Below are 24,541 nucleotides of genomic sequence, written 5' to 3' on the forward strand. Positions count from 1 at the left end.
TATTTTTTGTTCCGGTGAGAATTTGCAGCAGACTTTAGAGATAATCACAACTGAAATAAATAAACTAAAACTATGGTTTGACAAAAATAAATTATCATTAAATCTAAGCAAAACAAAGATTATGTTGTTTGGGAGACATAAAATAGATTGTAATGTAGAATTGATAATAGACAATACTAAGATAGAAATGGTACAGGAAATTACATTTCTTGGTGTGATTTTGGATCCTAAAGTCTGCTGGAAACCTCATGTAGGATACGTACGAGCAAAACTGGCAAAGTGCTCGGCAATTCTGTGGAAAACAAAATATATTCTTGATTGTAAATCTTTGCATACTCTATATTACTCATTATTTTTGCCATATCTGACTTATTGTGTCGAAGTCTGGGGAAACACCTACAAAACCACTCTGCAGCCGATATGTACAATACAGAAAAGAGCAATAAGGACAATAAACAAAACAGGATACAGAGATCACACAAACCCACTATTCATAAAATCACACATGTTGAAATTTATGGATCTGGTCAAATTCAGAACAGCACAAATAATGTACAAAGCAAGAAATAATCTATTGCCAAAAAATATACAAGGAATGTTCAGTGAGAGAGAGGGGGGATATAATCTAAGGGGAGACCTAAATTTTAAAAAACCAAAGGTTCGAACAAATATGAAAAGCATGTGCGTATCGAGCTGTGGGGTGACTTTATGGAACAGACTGGAGACAGAAATAAAACAAAGTGCAAATATAAATCTGTTTAAAAAAAGGTACAAAAAAATATTTTTAAACAAGTATATTGCAGAGGAAATATGTTAATGGAGGATGATGAGGGATAAATAGAATAGGGTTGATTGTTATATTAGAACTAGCTTAGTATATGGTATATATTTATTTATGGGGATAGATATCTTCATATTTACAGGGATAAGTATGTAGTAGATATTTTTTTTTTGTAATTATATATTTATATAGATAGTTGTGTATATGTATATATATATGTATATGGATATGGTATGTAGTATATATTTATTTTTGTAATTATATATTTATATGGATAATCATGAAGTGTATATGTGGTATATATTTTTATAAGTGTATTAATGTAGTTTGGATTTCGGGGTAGTTAAAAAGGGGTGGGAAATTAAAAAAAGTATTGTACTTCTTCCCACTCCTTTTTCGAACAATGTGCGGTGTATTGTAATGTATTAGCTCTTTATATTATTTTATTTATTCTTTTTTTGTCACTTTTTTCATTTTCTTTCTTTTGTATGTATAAATAGTTACATACATTTTTATACATGTTCGAAATAAATAAATTCATTCATTCATTCATATGACCTAAAACATCATCAGATTTTCACACAAGTCCTAAAAGTAGATAAAGAGAACCCAGTTAAACAAATGAGACAAAAATATTATACTTGGTCATTTATTTATTGAGGAAAATGATCCAATATTACATATCTGTGAGTGGCAAAAGTATGTGAACCTTTGCTTTCAGTATCTGGTGTGACCCTTGTTCAATTCAAAGATTCTTTATTGTCAATTCATTATATGTCCAGAACATACAGGAGAATTGAAATGCCGTTTCTCGCTCACCTTAGGCCCCGGTCACACCGCCCGAACTTTGCTGGAGCGTTCCTGGAGCGGTGAAAAAAATTCATCACCGCTCGTAACCGTTCACCACCGTTTAACAAAAGTTGGCCCCCGTTAAAGCAACGCCGTATACGCTCGGCCACCGCTGATGTTTCTCGAGGGGCCCTCCTACCGCTCCGAAAGTTTTGAGCTGCACAAAATATTGCGAGTGGTGAGGAGGGGGCAATTTTCCGCCCCGGCAAAGTTCACCCCCGCTCCACCAACGCCCAGTCAAAGTTTGGCACCGCTAGACGCAAGTTCGTGGACGCTTGGGTCCGCTAGGCCAACGCAGAAATCTTGAACGCTGGACCACCGCTGCTTCGCCAGCGTTGCCCGGGCGGCGATTAAACGTTGCACAAACTTCGGTGGAACGGTTGTAAGCGTTTTACGAGCGGACACGGGGTTGCTGGAACGGTGTCGGGCGTTGAAGCAGCTATCCATGGCGGCGATGAACTTTGGTTTGGCGTTGGTATAGAGGTGTCGGAGTGGGACCAGAATTTGGCTATAAATACGGGGAGAAATGGACCAGGAGCTCATTTGGAATCGAGCTGCCGTTGAGTTCAGACCTCATCTGTATCGAATTTGCTCAAAGTTACAGTAAAACTGTATCTCCATGGATGCTGAGAGACTTGCTATGATTGGTGCTAAACCAACTTTATACCCCCGCCGAGCCAAAGCCCGCATGCGCAGAATGCCACTATACCAACGCTCGCGTCACCGCTAAACCAACGCTCGCTACCACTCGCTACCGCTAAAGCAACGCCGGCTTCAGTGGTGCACCGCTAAGCCAACGCCCGTGTTTTCGATTTTTTTTTCCCATTTTGTGCGCGGTGACGAGCGTTGTCGAAATTCGGCCCCCCCTCCCTACCGTTCAAGGAACGCTCCAGCAAAGTTCGGGCGGTGTGACCGGGGCCTTACTTGTAAAAAAATAAATAAATAAATAAATAATAATAAAGATCGATATCTCTCTCTCACTCATTCACACACACACAATTTTTTTTTTTATAAATATAGATAAAAATACTCTAAAACCAAACAATGTATAAAATCGCAGTAGTGCAATACAGTACAATAACGGAGAAGGTGCTAGAAGAGCAGCTTATGAGGTGTATATGACAGTAGTACAAATGAGCAATAGCAGCAGATACAGCAGTAATGCTAATGTTTGTGGTGTGATGTGCAAATGGATACGGTAGTTTTCTTGTGACAGCCTGGTGGATGAAGCAGTCTTGTGGAGTGGGCCCGGAGGCTCCGGTACCTTTTCCCTGAGGGCAGGAGGCTGAAGAGTGAGTGTGAAGGGTGGGAGGTGTCACCAGCGATGCTGATGGCTTTGCGGGTGAGACGGGAGTGATAGATGTCTGTAAGGGAGGGCTGAGGGGTACCGATGATCTTGCTGACCGTGTTCACTATGTGTTGCAGAGTCTTCCGGCAGGAGGCACTGCAGCCTCTGTACCACGCAGTGATGCAGCCAGTGAGGACACTCTCAGTGGTGCCCCTGTAGAATGAGCGCATGATGGGGGGTGGGACTCGTGCACTCCTCAGTTTGCGGAGGAAGTAGAGGCGAGTTTGAGCCTTCTTGGCCAGCGATGCGGTTTTATTGGACCAAGAGAGGTCCTCAGCGATTGTGCACCCCTAGGAATTTTAGTGCTGCTCACCCTCTCCACTGCAGCACCATCGATGGTCAGAGGGGGGATGCTGTGAGTGACTTCTCCTGAAGTCGACTACAATCTTTTTTGGTCTTCTCCACGTTCAGGAAGAGATTGTTGTCAACTCGACCAGTTGGCTCACCTCATTCCTGTAGTTGGCTTCATTGTTGTTAGTGATGAGGCCCACCGCAGTCGTGTCATCCGCAAACTTGATGTGGTTGGTGCTGTAGATTGGTACACAGTCATGGGTCAGCAGGGTGAAGAGCAGCGGGCTGAGCACACACCCTTGTGGGGCCCCTGTGCTCAGCATGATGGTCCTGGAGGTCTTACTGCCGACCCGCACGTTCTGTGGCCTCCCTGTAAGAAAGTCTGCAGCAATAACTGCAACTAAATGTTTCCGGTAACTGTTGATCAGTCCTGCACACTGGCTTGGAGGAATTTTAGCCCATTCCAGCCTACAGAACAGCTTCAACTCTGGGATGTTGGTAGGTTTCCTCATATGAACTGCTTGCTTCAGGTCTTTCCACAACATTTCGATTGGATTAAGGTCAGGACTTTGACTTGGCCATTCCAAAACATTTAACTTTATTCTTCTTTAACCATTCTTTGGTAGAACGACTTGTGTGCTTAGGGTTGTTGTCTTGCTGCATGACCCACCTTCTCTTGAGATTCAGTTCATGGACAGATGTCCTGACGTTTTTACACATCTTTACACAGCTCCACTCTGGGTTAGATACAAGAAGGAGAGCTTGCTTAAGCTGAAAGTAGCTTACAACGACTGTCTTAGGATTCTTTTGAAGAAACCAAGAAGTACTAGAGCAAGTGGGTTGTTCTGCAAACTAGGTCTAACTACATTCATGGCACTGGTGAGAAATCTCACCTTTAAGTTTATGAGCAGGCTGGACCGCTCTACAAATCAACTTATTGCACAATTAGTAGATCCAAGTCATAGTTCTGTTAGGTACATGTCTGTGATTTGGGAACACTGGTATGAGTGCCTTTATTAGCTTTTTTATGTATATGAATGTGTGGTGTATTGTTTTATTGATGTATGTATTGTAATGTATTCTTTGTGGGCCTCGAGCCTGTAATAAAGTTTAATAAAAAATTTTCCTTTAGAATTCGCTGGTAGAATTTATTGTTCCATCAATGATGGCAAGCCGTCCTGGCCCAGATGCAGCAAAACAGGCCTAAACCATGATACTACCACCACCATGTTTCACAGATGGGAGCAGGCTCTTATGCTGGAATGCAGTGTTTTTTTTTGTTTTGTTTTTTTTTTCCTTTCTCCAAACATAACACTTCTCATTTAAGCCAAAAAGTTCTATTTTGATCTCATCCGTCCACAAAACATTTTTCCTTTTGGCTTGTCCACATGATCTTTAGCAAACTGCAGAAGAGCAGCAATGTTCTTTTTGTAGAGCGGTGGCTTTCTCCTTGCAACCCTGCCATGCACACCATTGTTGTTCAGTGTTCTCCTGATGGTGGACTCATGAACATAAACATTAGCCAATGTGAGAGAGGCCTTCAGTTGCTTAGAAGTTACCCTGGGGTCCTTTGTGACCTCGCCGACTATTCCACGCCTTGCTCTTGGAGTGATCTTTGTTGGTCGACCACTCCTGGGGAGGGGAACAGTGGTCTTGAATGTCCTCCATTTGTACACAATCAGTCTGACTGTGGATTGGTGGAGTCCAAACTCCTTTTTAGAGATGGTTTTGTAACCTTTTCCAGCCTGATGAGCATCAACAATGCTTTTTCTGAGGTCCTCAGAAATCTCCTTTATTCGTGCCATGATACACTTCCACAAACATGTGTTGTGAAGATCAGACTTTGATAGATTCCTGTTCTTTAAATAAAACAGGGTGCCCACTCACACCTGATTGTCATCCCATTGATTGAAAACACCTGACTCTAATTTCACCTTCAAATTAACTGCTAATCCTAGAGGTTCACATACTTTTGCCACTCACAGATATGTAATATTGGGTCATTTTCCTCAATAAATAAATGACCAAGTCTAATATTTTTGTCTCATTTGTTTAACTGGGTGCTCTTTATCTACTTTTAGGACTTGTGTGAAAATCTGATCATGTTTTAGGTCATATTTATGCAGAAATATAGAGAACATTCTAAAGGGTTCACAAACCTTTAAGCACCACTGTATATAGGGTGTAATAATTCTCACTATACATTCAGATTGCACTACAAAATGGCAAACTCACAATATAGTCCACTATATAGTCAGTAGTGAGTGATTTCGGACATGGGCAGGTCTATTTAATTTTTATATATGATGTGTGTATGTATGTCAGTCAATTTTGTCTGAAAATAAGGTACATGGTGTTGCCCTGCTGTATGTATCCACCACCATGTGCTGTGTCTGATTTGCTCTGACTTTATCTTCTCAGGCTGGGACAAGCACTCGTACGGTTATCACGGAGACGACGGACACAGTTTCTGCTCATCAGGCACAGGGCAGCCATACGGCCCCACGTTTACCACAGGCGACGTCATCGGCTGCTGCGTCAACCTCATCAACAACACCTGCTTCTACACAAAGAACGGCCATAGTCTAGGTACAGAACATCAGCCATGCGCATGTGTTCACTTTTTAAACAAATCCATGCTTGCTCTGAGGATTAGGTTTCTTCTTTCTTTCTGTGTTTTCATACCAACTCCACGACACCTTTTATCTAAAGCATTTTTATACAGAATTCCGCAATTAATGGAAAACCTAGCAATGGCTTTCTTCATTGGAGTTTTCAATTTTGGACGTTTTTAAACCTTTTTCAAGCATAATTTTATCGCTTTTATCATTTAATCATCCATGAGGTGCGTTCAAATTGGCAAATAAATGCTCATGAACATGAGGGAAGCCATGGCCTAATGGTTAGAGAAGCAGCTTTGGGACCAAAAGGTTGCTGGTTTGATTCCCTGGACCAGCAGGAATGGCTGACGTGCCCTTGAGCAAGGCGACTAATCCCCAACTACTCCCCAGGCTGCTGTGGATAAGAGTGTCTGTCTGCTATAAATAGTTTTCACTGACGTCACGGCATTCCGGGGAACGCCCTCCAGCCGCCATCTTGTGGGGCAAACAAAACGGACCATCGCTATTACTGGCTACGTTATCTCGGACGAATTTATGAAGTTATATAGTCAGTTTTCTAAAATAAAGATCAATGTCGGCAAAATCAAGCAAACAGAAGTATATAGATACATTGGACGACATCTCACGACAACGGTATGCAGCCAAACTGGCCTTGATTGGGGGAATTGACCCCTACGAAGTGGACAAAGATGCATTTTCAAGTGACTATGCAGGGCTGCCATCCATATCGTACCCTGATATTGTGAACTATTTCGTGAATAGTAAAAGTGCCTACACACTTGACGACCTCAAAGCATACAAGTCGCTGGAGTCATACAATTATTTTGTCTGTGGCTGGGTCCATGAAGTCCACCATATAAAACCAAGTGACAGTCATGTCCTAATTACAGCCAAGGTATGTAGGTAAACATTGGAATTTTAGAGCTCTCAACACTGCATATAAATATGTATGTATAATATCGAGTTGATTTAAATCGGAAAGCTGCGCACATTTGCGCGAAGCTGCGCAAATGCGCACAGCTTTCCGATTCACTTTTTTTTTTTCCTCTCATCCTTATACTTCCTATGTTTCATGGACTGTAACGGATTTGCAATTGATTGTTTATTTAAATAACTTACCACTTATAAAATGATCGGAGCAGACTTTGCTGTGTTTGGAAGGCTGATAATCCTTGTGGTTGATTCTCGCAAGCCATAGATTTCTCCTTTTGTATGCTGAGTTTCTTTGTTTGCTCGCCTTCGTGCTCCCGTACAGTGGGAATTCCATAAAAGCTCCGCTTGACATCATCTGACCTATTACGACAGCCGTGAATACAACAGGTGTGCACCATTGCTAGCTTTAAATAGCCTGCTTGGGTTCTTTTGAAGACTTTGTACTCGCACGTTACAATGTGTGCTCAGTCACCCATACGGTAAGCTTGACCCACAAGATGGCCGCCACTAGGGAATCCCCGACTCTGTGACGTCATGTGGAAAACTATGTATATGCCATCAGTGTAACGTTTTCAATCAGTTGAGGAGGAGGTTCTTGGCGAAAAAAAAAAAAATGGAAGCGGGATTAGTGGAGCTGTGTGGCCAGAAGTGAATTATCCCAGAAAATATATACATGCATATTTTTGATTTTTATTTCACCTTTTTTATAACAATTCAAATTGTTAACTTGTCCATCAGTTACGTTCATACTTTATCTGAAAGCTTTTTTTTTTTTTTGTGAGCGCACAATTATCAATCCGTAGCCTTGACTAATTGCGATAGTATTTCTCTCAGTGGTCGTTAGTTTAGGCTAACTTGCGTACATCGCATACAGCTAAAGTGTTGGGTCATTAAATTTTTTAAAATGAGACCTTGCTTGTTATTAGTAGCCCAGACAATTACGGTCATCCAAGTATGCTGACCTAGCTAAATTTGTAACGTTCGCTAGCAACACACTGAAAGAGAACCCATTCTCCTGGAACGTTTGCCTCGTTTTGCTGAATTTGAACACACCGCTGGCATAGCATGTCCTCCAGAAAGTTCTCCAATGAGGACGCCCTTCTGTCCTGTTCTCAGCAATCCCAAAAATGACATAAGCGTACAACTGTACGTCAGAAACGCAGTACAAAATTACCTCTCTATTTTATAACCTTCCATGTCTTGAGGTTGGATTTGGAAAAGCATTTCAAAACTTCACCTATGTAATATTAAATGAGGTGTTTTCCGTACACTTACACATGTGCTGATGTTTAGTATTTATCATATTGGGGGAAAAAAACATTATTCAAAGAGGAGTTTCATGTGGAATTGTTATCTCCCCATGTTGTATGCTGGGGGAATATAGCTATCGCGCGCTCTCTCTCTGTCTGTCCGTCTGTAAACATTTTCCATTTCATTTATTCATTCATAATCAACAGACCGTGCGGGTCCAATTACAGCGATGATGACAATTAAACCATAAAACCCAACACTTAAAAAGTAACCGATGTAAAACAGAAAATTATAAAATGCATAATATATAAAACAAATTATGATGCCAAACAATTATACATGACTTAAAATATGTGAAACAAGTCTTGCCAGGCAAAACAAACCTCGCCCGGTCGCACTTCTGATGAATATGAAGGACGATATCGCAAAAAAAAAAAAAAAGGTACCCTATGGGTCCATGTGGCTACTGCTTATAAATAAAATTTTCTGATCCCATGTCCATACAGTAAATATAGCATATATTTACTCTGAGGCAGTAGCTACAAAAATGAAGCGTAATCCAAAAATGAAGCGTAATCCAAAAATGAACAATTCAAAAATCGCAGAAGTAAAATATACCATGTTTGTACTTTTTTATATTATTCTACTCTTACAGCTTTTGAAACTGAAACCTCTGAACCGAGGCTTTTTTATATGACCCAAACTCTTATTTCCTGGAAATGGCCTGGCGCTAGAGCTCAGTGGTCTGAATACTCTTTTTGACAACTTCCTGTAACAACTCGGAAGTACGTCACATCGACATCACACATGGGACAACTGGCCGAAGAAGGCGAGGAAAGGGGGACGACCTGGAGTATATTTTAAAAATAGGAATGCACTTTCCCTCGGTAATAAGCATAAACATGTCTGAAAGCGATTTCTTTAGTCTAGTCCATTTATTTTGAATGGTGAACCGGACTGTATACACTCGCCGGCTGTTTTAATCAGAACACGTTTATGCACATACGCAGTGCATGAGCATTACATTCTTACAGTACGATGACGTAGTGGCTAGCGCCTCTATAGAGGGTTCCCGCATGACGTCACCGCGCCGCGAGATTTCGGTAGTCGCCATATTGGAAGACCAAGTACACATCTATGCAAGTACATACATACATAAAACAAACTACACCTGAAATGTAGCCAGGGCCGGTTCTGCCCTAATCTGGACCCGGGTGCAACATCGCGCAAACACCCCCCCCCCAAAAAAAAAACAAAAAAAACAAAACACACCAGTCTAAATCAGGACAACCAGTGTTTGAACTCGGGGGATCCGAGATCCCCTGAAACAGACATAAGATCCCTTGAAAACATGATTTGGGAAATGTTGGGGGGTCTCTAAAATATTGGCAAAATGATGTTTATTGACATAGCAATCGTGTGTAACGGGAAGCATTTGCATATCCGAAGTGTTGTGTTTACATCAAAGATAAAATAAACCGATATGACACCAACTGCTGCTGCCAGGTTGGTTGTTGAGTAGCCTGACTTTTTTTTTTTTTTTTGTTCTTGCGTGTGGTATCATTGTTGACACGAGGTTGTTTTTTGAACATGCCAATGTGGACACGATTTCCCCCTGATGAGTTATGACTTCAGATGCGATGCGTGTGTGGTGGTGTGGAGTCCGTGTGATATGTGCGTAAGATAGGCTTCTCGTGTTTGGAGATCCGCGCTCCAAGACGAGCGCAAGCACCCCCCAGGGAAAAAAAGGGACCCCCCGAAAATATCGGCATAGTTCGAACACTGAGGACAACCATCACATAACTATAACTATAAACATTTTATATCAACTATTTTAACTAAATGGGCTATAATAAATAAGCCTGCAGGCAGCCACGGCGGGCTGCCTCAGAAAAGTAAACATTTGTCCTACCTTAACTCGTTTTGCTTTTTCTGCCTCCTTTTTTGTATTTTCGACCCTGCGTTTATTTTCTTTCCTTTTCTGAAAACCCGATTTGTGTCCAGACATTTTGTTCTGCTACCAACGAACTAACTCATCAGGTCTCGTCTCTCGAGTCCGCGATGAAGGGCAACAATTGATACATTTTTATAAACAGCCAATAGGGAGGTTGCAACGTTCAGGCTCTCCTTTGCTCACAGACACTCAGTAATGCACTTATTCTCTGTCTCCTGGCAGAAAGCTCCTTGGTTTGCTTGTGTCTCAATCACAGCTGGTATTCTGTAGAAAGACTTCTTTTCACCTTTCCCATCAGCTTTGTTGGAACACCCTAACACAGCACAAAAGTTTACCATTGTAGGTTTATGATGAATCAAGTGCCTCGTGGGTTTAAATTCCGCGCGCTGCCGTTATTTCCCCCTAATCACGAGTTTGTTGGTCTTCCAATATGGCGCAGGGTTTGTTTACTTCCGGTTTCCGGTGACGTCAGTGGGAAGGGTCTATATGAGGCAGTAGACACAACAAAAACGATTTTGACCTTTTGGGTGACCTTGACCGGATGACCCTCAAAATGTTGGCGGTTGTATTTGAGACCAATGCTCATCTATCCTGAAAGTTTTTATCTTGAAAGTCCAGCCGTCTTCCCATAATGTATCGTTTACAAAAAAAAACAAAGAAACCCGACTGAAAACAATACCTCGCGCCCTGGTGGACTCCGTCCTGGGCGAGGTAGATCTCATCTCATCTCATTATCTCTAGCCGCTTTATCCTTCTACAGGGTCGCAGGCAAGCTGGAGCCTATCCCAGCTGACTACGGGCGAAAGGCGGGGTACACCCTGGACAAGTCGCCAGGTCATCACAGGGCTGACACATAGACACAGACAACCATTCACACTCACATTCACACCTACGGTCAATTTAGAGTCACCAGTTAACCTAACCTGCATGTCTTTGGACTGTGGGGGAAACCGGAGCACCCGGAGGAAACCCACGCGGACACGGGGAGAACATGCAAACTCCGCACAGAAAGGCCCTCGCCGGCCACGGAGCTCGAACCCGGACCTTCTTGCTGTGAGGCGACAGCGCTAACCACTACACCACCGTGCCGCCGGTGAGGTAGATATACCAAATAAAATTAAACCATGTGTAGTTTCAGATAAATCTACGGTATATAGTAAAAATACTCATCCATATCAAACTAAAAAAATCTTTTCATTAAAAGAAAAATTCTTTTACATTTCGTCTTATTACCGGAGATGGTTAAAATTTATCTGCGCCCTAACCAATATATGATTTGCTTCTAATGTTTGTCCGGCCAAGGGCTCGACGAAAAAGCTCCATGTGGCACAACTGTCTAGATGGCGCATGCAACAATATCTGTGATAACAGATATGGACCATTTTTTAAAAAAGATGTTTACAGCTTTGTACAGGAACACAATCATAATATCGACGTCTAAGAGAGTGGCGGCAAATACAATTTTTTACATAAATTTTCATACGATATAGACGACTTGTAGCAAAAATACTTCGGAAACTTTTCTTTGAACTGATTCTCTTCGATTAGACATTGCTGAGGCGACCAAATAATGGAACGGTATTCTAATTTACTTCTTACAATATACAATGATTTGACAACGGATGTATTAGAAAATTATTAGATTCACATGTCCTTCTTAAAAACCCAAGCATTCTATTAAGCCAGTATCTTACTGGGCTGCGACAGCCTGCGACGAGTTGGAGACACAACAATTGCGATAAAAATATATGCGAAGTAGCGACAGTTTTCACTTGGAATCACACTGAATTGATATTCGCATATTTTACCGCAATTGTTGTGTCTCCAACTAGTCGCAGGCTGTCGCAGCCCAGTGAGATACAGTGTCTCGCGGAAACTGACTTGAGAAGGGTTCGTGACGGTTTTGCGACACCAGCGACGCATTTGCGCCTATTTTGAGAGAAATTTTGTCGCACAAATTTTTTGAGCATGTTCAAAATTTCACTGACGAAGGAGCGACACTTTGTGACTCGTGCGAGGAAATTGAGAAGCCCCGCGAATGTTTCAAGACCCTTTTGAAACTCTCTCGCGAATGACGTTCGCAATTTGTCGCAAGCTGTCGCAGCCCAGTGAGATACTACCCTCACTCTTACAAATTCTCAATATGAGATTTGAGTGAGAAATCCTCTGATTAAAATTATACCCAAGTCCTTGATTTCTTTAACCTTTTGCTAGAGCATTTGACTCCATTGTGTCAACAAAATTTACTGACTTCGTCTTGTTGTTGATGTAAGCATGTTTGTTGACGTTGAGGTTCAATTTCCAACGCTGACTCCGCTCACCTAATGACATTAATGTCATATTATAATTCCTCACAGTCAGCTATATTTGAAACGGATTTAAAGATTTTATTATCATCGGCAAATAGGAGGTGTTTTGAGTGATGCAAAACCGAGGGCAAATCATTCACAAATATAATGAAAAATAACGGCCCTAAGATGGACCCCTGGGGGACCCCTGAAGGCATTAACTGCCATCTTGACTTACAATTATCAAAAGTCACTCTTTGATATTGTTGCGACAAATACAGTGGATATAAAGTGTACACACCCTGTTAAAATGATAGGTTTTTCTGATGTTAAAAAAATGAGACCATGATAAATAATTTCAAAACTTTTCCCACCTTTAATGTGACCTATAACCTGTACAATTCAATTGAAAAACAAACAAATCTGTTCGGGGGAAAAAAATAAAAACCGTACAATAAGCTGGTTGCATAAGTGTGCACACCCTTAAACTAATACTTTGTTGAAGCACCTTTTGATTTAATTCCAGCATTCAGTCTTTTCTGCCATCAATTAAACTGACTCTGATTAACCCCAAATAAAGTTCAGACATTTACTCCGTTGCATCCTCCAGTAAAAGCCAGGGTTCAAAGAGAGCTTACAAAGCATCAAAGGTATCAGTCAGGAGAAGGGGACAAAAAAATTTCCACGGCATTAGATATACCATGGAGCACAGTGAAGACAGTCATCAAGAAGTGGAGAAAATATGGGACAACAGTGACATTACTGAGAACTGGACGTCCCTCCAAAATTGATGAAAAGACGAAAACTGGTCAGGGAGGCTGCCAAGAGGCCTACAGCAACACTGAAGGAGCTGCAGGAACTTCTGGCAAGTACTGGTTGTGTACTACATGTGACAACAATCTCCCGTATTCTCCATATGTCTGGACTATGAGATAGGGTCAAAGAAAAACATCCAGGCCCGGATAAATTTTGCAAAAACTCTCCCAAAAGCATGTGGGAAAATGTGTTATGGTCTGATGAAACCAAGGTTGAACTTTTTGGCCACAATTCCAAAAGGCATGTTTGGCACAAAAACAACACTGCACATCACCAAAAGAACCCCATACCCACGGTGAAGCATGGTGGTGGCAGCATCATGTTTTGGGGTTGTTTTTCTTCAGCTGGAACAGGGGCTTTAGTCAAGGTGGAGGGAATTATGAACAGTTCTAAATACCAGTCAATTTTTGCCCAAAACCTTCAGGAGTCTGCTAGAAAGCTGAAGAGGAATTTCATCTTTCAGCATGACAATGACCCCAAAAAAGTTTTGGAATGGCCCAGCCAGAGCCCAGACCTAAATCCAACTGAAAATCTGTGGGGTGACCTGAAGAGGGCTGTGCACAAGAGATGCCCTCGCAATCTGACAGATTTGGAGCGCTTTTGCAAGGAAGAGTGGGCAAATATCGCCAAGTCTAGATGTGGCAGGCTGATAGACTCCGACCCAAAAAGACTGAATGCTATAATTCAATCAAAAGGTGCTTCAACAAAGTATTAGTTTAAGGGTGTGCACACTTATGCAACCAGCTTATTGTACATTTTTTATTTTTTATTTTTTAAAATAAATATTTTTCCCCCTAACAGATTTATTTATTTTTTTTCAATTGAATTGTACATGTTATAGGTCACATTAAAGGTGGGAAAAGTTTTGAAATTATTTATCGTGGTCTCAGGTTTTTCCGATGTGTAAAAAAAAAAAAATCATTTTAACGGGGTGTGTACACGTTTTATATCCACTGTAAAGATAGGAATAACATTGGCATATTTTCGGAGCATAACTCAAACTGTCAGGAATTTTTTATTTTTTTGCAAAACCTGACGGTTATGTTAAGTGACTCTCGGAGTTGTGCCTTTTGACATTTTACGATTTCTGTGATATATATTTTTTTCTCTTTTTTTTTTTCTTTTTCTTTCTCCCCCGTATTTCCATGGCAACCAGTTCAACTTAGGAAAATTTGGATTGCGGTTTCATGTGGGGGCCAGGACGGATACGTCACCTCCTGATGACTCTTTGTTTAATATCTTTACATTTGGAAACGCCAAGTGTCTTGTCCTTTTATAACATTTACACTAATTTCCAAACATTTTAATAGTAATGAGGAGTGGTATGACTGTGTGGTGGTGTTTTTTTTTTTTTTCTTTTTTTTTTTTAATTTTCTATAACGCTCAAGATATTTAATTAGCTGTGTCCTAAGCAGACAAGGTGGAGACAATACTCATCACAAAATATTTGCACGTAGTCCTATAAATTTCTAATAAAGAGTAACTTTTTAAAGGTGACGTACCCCTTTTCCACAAGTTGACACAAGGTCTTAATAGGCCATTTGCAGGAATTGGTCATGTGTCAATTTTCCCCATAGCAACAAGCCCGTGGTGGGCAGGCTAACTTGACATTCCTTGACAACCATAAGAGTTTGACTGGCGACGTGAAGCAATCCATTTCTATAATAGCTGTTTTTACCTTTTCTACTGTCTTTTTTGACCCGAATTTTCGTGTGTACTTGGAAAAAGTTTGTGGTTTTAATTTCGGTCGTAAGTTAAAGCGAATCATTGGCCGTAAAAGAGTTTTTTTTGGACTCAAGTTGGTCGCCGCCGAAAGAAATTCACGTGCAAAATGGCGGGTTTCTCAGGTATGTTTATAACTTTATAATTTCTCCTTTTCTACCTTTTATCATTTGCTTAATGTGTGAAGATTCTTGAAAATAAATACAGATATATCCGCCATTTTACACGTGAATTTCTTTCGGCGGCGACCAACTTGAGTCCAAAAAACTTTTTTTTTTTTGATTCTCAATGATTCGCTTTAACTTGCGACAGAAGTTAAAACCACAAACTTTTTCCAAGTACACACACACATTCGGGTCAAAAAAGACAGTAGAAAAGGTAAAAACAGCTATTACAGAAATGGATTGCTTGGCATCGCCAGTCAAGCTCTTATGGTTGTCAAGGAATGTCAAGTTAGCTTGCCCACCACGGGCTTGTTGCTATGGGGAAAACTGACACGTGACCAGTTCCTGCAAATGGCCTATTAAATGTCTGAGGGTCAAAATACCACAAGGATAAAACACCACAGCTCCCTTCTCCTCCTGTCTAAACAGCCCTATTCAAAATGGCTGATTTGAGCCTGTTCCTTTAAATGATAATGAGCCACTGCTCACCCCGCCTCCTCTTCTGCCAGCCAATCAGCTAGCACTTTGCCTGTGAAGGTTCATTCACAAAGGTAGTTCTCAAGCCATGAGTGGAGATGCTCAGATTAGGGGGCGGGATAATTCTAACGAGCTCGTCTTGTGACCTAGAAAGTGGAGACGAATCTGAACGGCTTGCTGAAGCTCATGTTTTCTGAAATGGGCAGAACAAAAGAAACTGACCGAGCGTCTCATTTCAGAGTTTGTAGGTTGAGAGGCACTAAAAATACCCAAATGTATGTGCACAAGCACTGAAAAAGTGAGTTTTTCATATGTCCCCTTTAATTACATAGAAATATTAGTGTTGTTCATTTATAGCACAGTGATGTAGAATTCTCGAATCGACTTGATCGTAAGGTATTGATTAATTTTCAGTAACCTCGCCGCTTATATGAATGCGCTGATCCAAATACATTCTTGTTTCTGAGCAATTCCAGCGTTATGGATGTGACATTTGGACTCAAAATGGCAACAACTGACCTAGTTAATTTTTATTCCTTTCCAGTATTTTAAAATTTGTTGTATATTTTTAAGACCTCTCATATTGGAGAAGTCATGGGAAAAAAAGAATTCCCATAGTACATTTAGAACTCTAGAAAATGCCAAAAAAGACATGCGTTATGGATGTGACGGAAAAAATACCCCATTTCCAGGGTGACTGCACATATTCATCAAACTCTGTGAAATTGCAAACATAATATCCAAATGCAGGCATGCATTTAATAAAGGAGTCTTAGCTGAAAATAAAAAAAGCCTTTGTTTAAAATATTTTCTATTTCAAGCAGAATCTAGGAAGAAAAAATCAGCGTTATGGATGTGACATAATTCCGTTATGGATGTGACGCATCTGAAATAGACATGGCATATGTTTAGAAAATCAGCAATTTAACCACCATAACCCTTTGAAAAACTCTAAATATCAGCTAAAACTATCAAAGTTCTTAAATAATATTTAGGATGGCTATTGTTTTGCTGTTTTGTGGATTTTAGCATACATTTCTGTGGCTTGTGGCAATAATATAGAATTGTACATGATCAAAGTTGATTTTAGCTTGGGTTTTACATTATAAGAAAGAGAGACTGACAGTGACATATTAGGTTGGTTACAAATTGGTTCAACTTATTCACATCTGTAAAATACAGGCCTAGGTGATATCTCTGGGAGTGGTTTTGATGTATTACATGTTGCTTTATTTTTGCATGGTGAGGTTGACATTTACATGGAATTGCCCTTCTATAGTAACAGCTAGTTCATTTGGTAGACCCTCGCCTCCATATAACCTAAGATTAATAATAAACATCCATCCGTTATCTGTAGCCGCTTTATCCTGTTCTACAGGGTCACAGGCAAGCTGGAGCCTATCCCAGCTGACTACGGGCGAAAGGCGGGGTACACCCTGGACAAGTCGCCAGGTCATCACAGGGCTGACACATAGACACAGACAACCATTCACACTCACATTCACACCTACGCTCAATTTAGAGTCACCAGTTAACCTAACCTGCATGTCTTTGGACTGTGGGGGAAACCGGAGCACCCGGAGGAAACCCACGCGGACACGGGGAGAACATGCAAACTCCACACAGAAAGGCCCTCGCCGGTCGCTGGGCCCAAACCCGGACCTTCTTGCTGTGAGGCGACAGCGCTAACCACTACACCATCGTGCCACCCTAATAATAAACAGGTTAAAAAAAAATACAAGAATAATTTATAATCATTGATATGGTGAAGCTTTGTGTAGGGTGATGTTCATGTAACATTATCAAAGGAGATGCCATTCGGCGCTTTTTAACTGTCGGAGGTACAGATGTTCCAGGAAGCTCTTCAGAAGAAAGGAGCTTGCATTTTTGAGGTTTCTTGTTTTTTTTAAAAAAAAAAGAAAGGGGGGGAGGAAGACACATTTCTTTTCTTCTTCAAAGACAGGAAAAAAATAAGAGGTGCTGATGAAGGAACATCTGGTTTGGTAGCTGTGCACAGGAAGTGACAACAGGAACTAACGTGCCTAATGGACGTTCCAAAACATTAAATGGATAAGAAGTTGTCCTTTTTCAGAAATAAAATTGCAGTTGTTGGCAAATTTGCTGTGTAATAAGAGGAATAAAACCTTTTGGGATGTCATGGTGTAGATTTATGTATGAAATGATGACATGAATGAGTGACCTTTACATTAATAACATTGTTGGTTTTTTGCTTCTTTTTTTTTTCCCTAGGTATTGCTTTTACAGATTTACCAGTAAGTATTTCTTTTAGCAGTTTTTTTTTCCTTCCCTTTATCAAAACCTTTATGTAATTTGTATTTTTCATCCTAAATGTTGGTATGAAGAACAATAACTGGTTGATTTTGCTAGATATGTTACTCATATGGTGACCTGGATATGATTATTATGTCTTTCGAGACTTGTCGAGATTTTGCAAGAATGGTTGGACTGTATGGCTTTTTTTTTTTTTTAAACGTTTTACTAGACAACAAAAATGTCTGTTTTAGACCAAAACAATCAGCCATTGAGAGGAAAAGACAGTTGGCATAACTGCAGCATTCATGTTTCTCAAAATATGCCGTGAAGTGCGTTGGTTTTCCAGCTTTGACCTTTCTTTTTATTGGATCATGAAAAATGGTTGCTCCCTGTAGTTATTTCTCCAGTCGAGAGAACCGTATGCTGTTCTACCATTCATTTCCATGAAGCTGTGTTAATGAAAAAAAAACATTGGTGAATATGTTCAGTGCTCATATACACAGTGCTGATAAAAGAGACTTAATTCCTAATGTCTTTCTCCAGCCCAACCTGTACCCGACAGTGGGACTTCAGACCCCGGGAGAGGTGGTGGATGCTAATTTTGGGCAGCATCCATTTGTATTTGACATAGAGGACTACATGCGTGAGTGGAGAACCAAGATCCAGGCTCAGATTGAACGGTGTCCTATTGGTGAGCGAGAGGGCGAGTGGCAGGCCATGATTCAGAAGTGAGTGTCCCTATGATGGTGATGAGCATTATTTCAGGGCTTCTGAAACTTAAATTATTATTCTGTTTTGGGTCAAATTATAGGTCTTCCAACTTTTGAAAATTGAACGGATCAGTTTTATCTTAACGAATAATTTCTATGCAGAGTAACACATCATGTTTATTGTTGTACGGGAAAGACTGGTTCTCTTTTTTTTTTTTTTTTTTTTTTTTTTTTTTTAAACACAGTTAATGATGCTTTTCGAGTCTCTGTGTAAGAGCCTACAACAGTAGGCACTTTGTACTTGCTGTGCCTAATGAGAGGACTGGGCTTGCGTGTCGTGCTGCAGCATATCGAAGTCAAGAGATGCAGAACGAAAGCACACGTCTCATCTTGGCTGCTACGTTTGATTTAGATCAGTGCTGGGAGTTGCTTCCCGTAAAGGCACTGAAGCTTGTTTTACAGACACGAATGTTGCTCCTACACCTAAACTTGCTCAGTTCCGAACTTTGAATTGTGATGCAGTAGGATTCAACATGAAATCCACCCACTGGCCACTTTAATGGGAACTTGTTCTTGGCTGCAGGAGTGGAACCCAACGTGGTCTTCTGCTGTTGCATGCTGAGATGCTTTTCTGTTCACCACGGTTGTAAAGAGTGATTAGATGAGTTTCTCTAATCCTTCATGGCAGCGCGAACCAATCTGGCCGTTTTCCTCTGACTGACCTCTCTTATCAACAAGCCGGTTATTTCCACCCGCAGAACCGTCGCTCATTCAGTGTGTTTTTTGTTTTTCGCACCATTCTGTGTAAACTCTGGAGACCTATTTGTGAAAACCCAAGGAGATCAGCAGTTCCTAAAATACTCCAATCACACACGAATACATCAGGCACCAACATCCATGTCTCAGAGAGCACAATTTTTCCCCATTCTGATGTTTGAAGTGAACATTAACTGAAGCTCTTGGTTTATAACTGCATAAAACAGCCGGTGGATGGGTGTACCTAATAAAGTGGCCAGTGCGTGTATAGCCCATTCGATGCAAAGTACAACATGAGCGTCGTTCTTGGTAGGGTTTCTAGTGTAGCACGTCAGAAGTGGCGCACGTCAAAAGTGGCACACGTGCAGTGTAATCTGGGAATGTGTTGTACATGGTGTCGCGGTCATCCAGTGTAAAATGGCCTGAAGAGGAACTAACCTTAACTTTTATTTATTTTTTATTTTTTGGTATTTTATAAAATCTCAATTTAAAATCTTCCATATAAGTCAAGTGAACTCCATAATAATGATCTGTGAGCCCATGTGGGGTTATGGCCCCAGTGCATTGTTTATTTATCCATTTCATGTTACCTCCGAACGCTTTTCCATCAAGACCGTGTTGGTGCCAGAGCCTGTGCTGGTTCTTTTTACGTAATGTCTGACTCATGACACATTTTGTCACCCACATATCAGGGCAAAACCACACGAACTTTGATTTTGTTTCAACTCATTTAGAATGTGTGGCTGCTGAAAAGAGGTTTTGGTAAGGCCCTGGTCACACTACAGCTCGCAATGGGTTTGCGAATACTTGGCGATTTTTAAAAAATTTGTAGCATCACCATCAATTCTGAGATGCACGGCGAACGTTCTCCGAGCTTTGCAAATTATCTTTTGGTGCGTCTCCGTCTTGTGAGCACCCAGAAACGTTGCGAAAAATCAGTGCGTGCATTGAAATTTGGTGGCGATATTTTTGTCAGCAAACTAAGCGTTGAATCCTCGCAGATAGCTTTGGGAATACTTCCTGAAGCTCGGGGAAGCATCGTCCAGCCTTTTGAGATGTGTTTTCTCTAATCCATGTCCCCGATGTACGTAGGAGCTTTATAAACACGGTGGCTTGATGTAGCCTAACCTCCGCCGAGATTTAAAGTGCATTTATGTTCGGGGAGCGTGTTGTGCATGCACTTGGAAGCCAGCCATTATGGGAAACACCTGATGTTGATTTGAGCACAATCGGCTCGTGCATATAAGGATGCTGTTTTCACAGAGACTCTGTGAAGTTTTCTGTCAGGTATGCTGTGGTAGACGGATCTAAGTGCAGGAAGAGTGTTTATTAGCAGGCGTGATATTTACAAAAACAAAACGTGAGGCAAGGTCAGAGTAACAAAACCCAGACGAAAGTAAAACATAAAGCAGAAGACTTGCCCAGTCATAAATATGGCTAGAAACAAATGTGACCGTGATAATGCTTCGCAAAGTCTCTGTGAAAACAGCGTCCTTGTACGCACGTGCTAATTGTGCTCAAATCAAATCACCATCAGGTGTTTCGCATAATGACTGGGTCCTGTGAGCGAGTATGGCCGCTCAAGCGTGCAAAGGTGTGACAGTCAAGTGACCACAACTTTTGCTCGCCTGTATATCACCATGCATCGCCACCAAAATGCCTCACTTTCATAGATAACCCATCGCAAAGCATCACGAGCTGTAGTGTGACTGTAGCTTGACTTGTTGCAAAATTCAGTTACTTTTTTTAAGTATCTTTTTTTTTTTTCTGCAGATAACTGATCATTTGTTTTTCTGAGAGTCCTTATTTTAATGGCAGTTACGTTGGTGGCTTGGGTTGCTTGAGTTACAGGGCTCAACATTTAACGTTTTCATCCACTTGTCCAGTCGAACAGCAGCAAGATTTTTCACTTGTCCTGACCATAACATTTTAATTACTATGCATTTATTAGTTCAGTGAAAGGAAAGTGGTTAACAAAATTTGTCAAAAAGTAGTTATCATTTATGATTTATAACTTAAACTTGAACCATAAATAAAAACTATCCAATGCCCCATTATGGTGCATGTGTTCTAACCCATTACCTGATCTGCAGTTTTAAGAGTTATTCACCGAAATTCAAATCTTCTGGAGGAAATGAAGTTAAATCTTGATTAATCCAATAAAACCTTGAAGTATAAATGAATTTAAAGAAATAAAATTGAAAGAAAACAAGTTGGACATAAGTGACAATCACGTTGTGAAAGAAAACCATAAGTGAGTTCGGTACTGTCATATAAAATTCCCGCAAAATATTTTACATTTGTGATGATGGTTAATGTGAACCATACAAAAGAAAGATACAATAAAAAAATGTCCAAATGAAATGAGTCACCATAGATGTTTATTTTACTGAGGAATTTGATCCGCCATTTCAATGAATTCAAAGTCCAGTAATCTATAATTAGATATTACGACGTGGTTATTTTTACACACACACACACACACACACACACACACACACACACACACACACACACACCTACCTGCTGTACTCAGCTTCCCTGGAATTTCGTAAACAGTAACACTGCCAGATCACTGAGGTGATTGAACTAGTTTTGTTGGAACTTTATTGATGCAACTCTCGAATAAATACTATAAAAATGGTGATTTTCAACAAATATTCAGCTTGTCCCGTCAGATTTAACTTGTCTAGACCAAACGTTTGGTTGTCCCGGACAGTCAGACTACCGTTAATGTTGAGCCCTGAATTGCTACTATGATGACGACAAAGTTCCCCCCGCAAACCATCTTCTGGGAAACCTAACTGTATTTGAAATTGTATCGTATATCAGAATGGTTGACTCTGATAAGGTGGATATATTTTTTTTTTAAAAAGTGTACACACCCTGTTAAAATGATGGGGTTTTTCGAATGTAAAAAAAAAAAAAGAGAGACCATGATAAATAATTCCCACCTTTAATGTGACCTATAACTTGTACAATCCAATTGAAAAACAAACAAATCTCTTGGGGGGTAACATAAAAAATAAAAAACGTACAATAAGCTGGTTGCATAAGTGTGCACACCCTTAAACTAATACTTTGTTGAAGCACCTTTTGATTGAATTACAGCATTCAGTCTTTTTGGGTCGGAGTCTATCAGCCTGCCACATCTAGACTTGGCGATATTTGCCCACTCTTCCTTGTAAAAGCGCTCCAAATCTGTCAGATTGTGAGGGCATCTCTTGTGCACAGCCCTCTTCAGGTCACCCCACAGATTTTCAATTGGATTTAGGTCTGGGCTCTGGCTGGGCCGTTCCAAAACTTTTTTTTCATCTGGTGAAGCCTTTTTTTTTTTTTTGTTGTTGTTGTTGTTGTTGATTTCGATGCATGCTTGGGGGTCATTATCGTGCTGAAAGATTAAATGCCTCTTCAGCTTTCTAGCAGACACCTGAAGGTTTTGGGCCAAAATTGACTGGTATTTAGAACTGTTCATAATTCCCTCCACCTTGACTAAAGCCCCTGTTCCAGCTGAAGATAACTCCAAAACATGATGCTGCCACCACCATGCTTCACCGTGGGTATGGGGTTCTTTTGGTGATGTGCAGTGTTGTTTTTGCACCAAACATACCTTTTGGGATTGTGGCCAAAAAGTTCAACCTTGGTTTCATCAGACCATAACACATTTTCCCACATGCTTTTGGGAGAGTTTTTGCAAAATTTATCCGGGCCTGGATGTTTTTCTTTGACCCTACCTGATAGTTCAGACATATGGTGAATACGGGAGATTGTTGTCACATGTAGTACACAACCAGTACTTGCCAGAAGTTCCTGCAGCTCCTTCAGTGTTACTGTCGGCCTCTTGGCAGCCTCCCTGACCAGTTTTCATCTTTTCATCAATTTTGGAGGGACGTCCAGTTCTCAGTAATGTCACTGTTGTCCCATATTTTCTCCACTTTTTGATGACTGTCTTCACTGTGCTCCATGGTAAATCTAATGCCGTGGAAATGTTTGTGTACCCTTCTCCTGACTGATACCTTTCAACAATGGGATCCCTTTGATGCTTTGTAAGCTCTCTGTGAACCCTGGCTTTTGCTGGAGGATGCAACGGAGTAAACTTTATTTGGGGTTAATCAGAGTCAGTTTAATTGATGGCAGGTGTGAACCCAAAAAGACTGAATGCTGTAATTAAATCAAAAGGTGCTTCAAAGAAGTATTAGTTTAAGGGTGTGCACACTTGTGCAACCAGCTTATTGTACAGTTTTTATTTTTTTGTTTTTCCCCCAACAGATGTTTGTTTTTCCATTGAATTGTACAGGTTATAGGTCACATTTAAAGGTGGCAAAAGTTTTGAAATTAATTATCATGGTCTCATTTTTTGTACATTAGAAAAACCTGTCATTTTAACGGGGTGTATACACTTTTTATATCCACTGTAGGTTAGAATGTGTGCATTATTTTTGTATATACATTTGTAAAAGTCTCAACACATTAAAAGCAGTAATGGAATAATGATTGTACTGTAATAGTGCAGGACACTTTGGTTGCAGTATTGCGTGGACACGTGTGTTGAGCTCTACTCTGTGTTGACAGGATGGTGGCCTCTTACTTGGTCCATCATAGTTACTGTGCCACGGCTGAAGCCTTCGCCAAGTCCACTGACCAGGCCGTGCACGAGGAGCTCGCTTCAATCAAAAACAGACAGAGTAAGTTTGCACACGTCAGTCACATGAACAAAAATACCAATCACTTGTATAGTCTCCTCCAAAAGTATAGGAACAGCAAGGCCCTTCAGTTTCCTCTTCAGGAGGTGAAATGCTGCTCAGTTGAGTTAAGGTCTGGTGATTGACTGACTTGTCCAGGATAAAACCTTCCCCTTTTTCCTCCTGATGAATTCCTTTGTTGTGTCAGCGGTGTGATTTGGGTCGTTGTCTTGCTGCAGGGGGAATTCTCACTGCTGATTCGTTGTTTGCATCTTGTGGTACGGCCTCTGTATTTTTGCTTCCAAATCTTTGAACAATGGACTGTGATCCCTTCATCCCTGCCTTGTTTTTGGGTATTTCTTCACAGCGCTCATGATGTTTATCAACTGTTTTTTGCTATTTTCCTTGGCTGACCTTTTCATGTCTGATTTTTAGAACACCAGTGGTTTTTCTTTTTCAGGACATTTCAAATTGTCTGGCTAAACCCAGTGCTTGTGCAGCGGCTCTGACTGGGTAGTGTTTTTTTTTTTATTTTTTTCCCCTTCTTTTCTCCGCTTCAGAATGGCTTGCTTTTCTCTGACCATGATCAACTGGTGTATACCAGGCACTGGATTAAGCATTCAA

General features: G+C 40.7%; 1 protein-coding gene across 2 annotated transcripts in view; it reads left to right on the top strand.

The window, feature by feature from the left end:
- The window catches only part of ranbp9 (RAN binding protein 9), a 74,905-nt gene that overhangs the window by 35,497 nt on the left and 14,867 nt on the right, over positions 1-24,541 (top strand). For both annotated transcript variants that reach the window (XM_060932286.1, XM_060932276.1), the window contains exons 4-7: positions 5,691-5,858; positions 17,746-17,768; positions 18,313-18,497; positions 23,808-23,920. In XM_060932286.1, coding sequence (XP_060788269.1) covers positions 5,691-5,858; positions 17,746-17,768; positions 18,313-18,497; positions 23,808-23,920 — 489 coding nt within the window. The remainder of the gene's footprint in view (positions 1-5,690; positions 5,859-17,745; positions 17,769-18,312; positions 18,498-23,807; positions 23,921-24,541) is intronic.

Source organism: Neoarius graeffei, chromosome 1 (assembly GCF_027579695.1).
Source record: "Neoarius graeffei isolate fNeoGra1 chromosome 1, fNeoGra1.pri, whole genome shotgun sequence".
NCBI classification, from domain to species: Eukaryota; Metazoa; Chordata; class Actinopteri; order Siluriformes; family Ariidae; genus Neoarius; species Neoarius graeffei.